Source organism: Oryzias melastigma, linkage group LG18 (genome assembly GCF_002922805.2).
Source record: "Oryzias melastigma strain HK-1 linkage group LG18, ASM292280v2, whole genome shotgun sequence".
NCBI classification, from domain to species: Eukaryota; Metazoa; Chordata; class Actinopteri; order Beloniformes; family Adrianichthyidae; genus Oryzias; species Oryzias melastigma.
Window position 1 is genome coordinate 2,724,068 of NC_050529.1, and position 2,520 is coordinate 2,726,587.

The 2,520-nt window shown below is 45.0% G+C and overlaps 1 protein-coding gene across 1 annotated transcript in view; it reads left to right on the top strand.

The window, feature by feature from the left end:
• The first annotated feature begins 970 nt into the window (after positions 1–970).
• LOC112140755 (protein turtle) overlaps positions 971–2,520 on the top strand; it is a 14,654-nt gene continuing 13,104 nt past the window's right edge. The window contains exon 1 of the mRNA XM_024263760.2: positions 971–1,041. Coding sequence (XP_024119528.2) covers positions 1,020–1,041 — 22 coding nt within the window. The 5' untranslated portion in view covers positions 971–1,019. The remainder of the gene's footprint in view (positions 1,042–2,520) is intronic.

Consider the following 2,520-nt stretch of genomic DNA (forward strand, 5'->3'; position numbering starts at 1 on the left):
CTCATTCATTCCTTCCTCCAATCAGCTGGGCGGAGGAGGAGCCATGAAGCACCAAACGCGATTTGCGTGCTAAATTCGCACGGGGAATTTGCTGCTGGTGGCTTGTCAAAAAATGTGTTTCTGTCGCCGCGCCACGTGTAGGAGGAGCTACCAGCTCCGTCTGTGGATGTCTGTCTTAGAACGAATTATGGGAGACAGACATGATATCGGGTAATATGTTTTTTTGACGTGCTGATTGTTCCTAATCAGAGCTCCCCAAGCTCCGAGCCCCAAACCTGTAGCCCGCCCTCTTTCACCGTGCGGCGTTCCGCTGCACCCGCCTGTCAATCATGTGATCCTGAGCTTGGCTCGCACCTGCGTGCGCGTGTCTGTGACTTTTAAGGCTCACACACCGACTGTGTCGGCGCGCATTCCAGTCCATGTAAACGCGATAGAAGTCCGATATTCTGCTACGCGCGTTTGAATAGAACCCCCATGGAGAGCAGCCCCCCCCCCCCTCTGAATGCGCACTGATGCAGCCGCCGCGCGCACGAGCACCCCACACCTCCAATGAATGGAAGACACATACAGACGTGGACAAAAGTGTTCATACCCCTCAGTTAAAGAAGGACAAACCCACAATTCTCACTGAAATCACTCAAAACTTACAAAAGTAACAATAAATAAAACACCTGTGATGTCAATTAAAGGACACACCTGAGTTAATCATGTCACTCTGGTCAGATAGTCTTCAATCTTTCATTGAGGTGCCATCATTTTTGTCCAGGCCTGTTTCATTTTTAAATAATTATGTTAATCAACAATTCAAAATTGATGGCTGATTTTGATTGTTTAATTTTCATTTTTTTTAATTTATTGTTACTTTTGTAACTTTGTTCTTTAACAAAACATATTTCATTTAAAAACGGACTACTGGATTCCTACTCAGTTTTTGTTATGCAAAGAACAGAGAAGGGGGCGGAGCTTGAGTGTGGTGTGAGTCCGCTGACAGAAAGCAGAGATCAGATCAGAGAGGAAGGATGAAGGAAACATGTCTGCTCTGTAAGTACAGAAGCTGTTTGTCTGCTTGAACTTGACTGTCTGCTCTGTTCATGTTGATGATGGAGGAGATGACATGAAAAGGAGGTCAGGCTGAAAGAGGAGACAAACAAAGAGGAGCTGGGAGCAGAGGAAGGAAAGACAAAGTTCAGCTTTTCTGGATTCTCTTTCTGCTGATAGTTAGAGGAGATGAGGATTCCAGAACAAAGCTGGACCTTCACCTCAGGACGATGATCCACACTGACCATCCAGCAGTTAACGCTGACAGCAGACACACAACTGAGAATACTTTAAATTAAATCATACTAGAGGGTTTTGGCCTGGCTGGGGCTCCTGCTGTACATTCTGTTCTGTCGCCCCTGGACCATCGATATGCATTTCTACGTATGTTAGCCTGTGTTCACCAGGAAATATCAGGTTCTGTGGTGACTTAAGTCCTCTATAAATACTTTAAATACTTAATACAAGTTGTGTGGATACTGTGTGATGGTATTTGACTTATTGGACATATGAGCAGGAACGTGTGCATTTTACTTTTGACACTCATCTATCTTGACTTTGTATAATCACCAAAAGACGAAAATTTTGCTTTCCTGGACTGAGATGTCTGAGGTCTCTCCAGGATCTGCTGTAGCCACTCCTCCAGTTTGGAGGTTACAGCCCCGAGTGCTCCAATTACCACGGGCACCACTGTCACTTTCACCTTCAAGCTTCCTTCAGTTCCTCTCTGAGTCCCTGGTATTTCTCCAGCTTCCCATGTTCATTCTTCTTGATGTTACCATGACTTGGTACTTGTTTAGTAACATGTTGAGTAAATATTCTCAGAGCCCTTAAAGGACTAGTAATGGGCTGGGACAAAGCTAAAATGCGTATCCAGATATATTCCATATGTTCTAATGTATCAAAAATAACAAATAATTACCGTTGACAAACGCAGGTTTTTGTAAAATTTGACAAAATCAACGACAAATCACACTCGCATTTCGCCCTGCTTCAGAAACGGCTCGATTTGGGTCACGTGACGCGTTGACCTCATGTGGGTGAGACAGCGCCAGCAGCAGAATGCAGACGGACCCAGGGTGTCTGCAGATACATGTATGTGTGTGCGCTGCGGCAAAGTTGAATTCTATAAACATCGTTGTTATGGTCCGACGGAGTATTAGGGCCACCAAAAAATAAATAATAATAAAATTATGATTTTTAAAGTCGTAAATTTACGAGATTTACAATCGAAATGAGCCTATTGTGAATGAACACTGTGAGCACAACCAGACCGACTAAAGCAGGGGTCTCAAACTCGCGGCCCGCGGGCCAATTGCGGCCCTCAGGATGATGATTTGCGGCCCGCGTCTTCATATGAAAGATTACTGTTCATGCGGCCCGCAAGGCTGATGTGAATGACAGTTATTATGTGCAGAGCTGAATGAACCAATCACAGTGAGGTATATGACTCTGGAGGCGGGACATCGGCGGTCTGTCCAG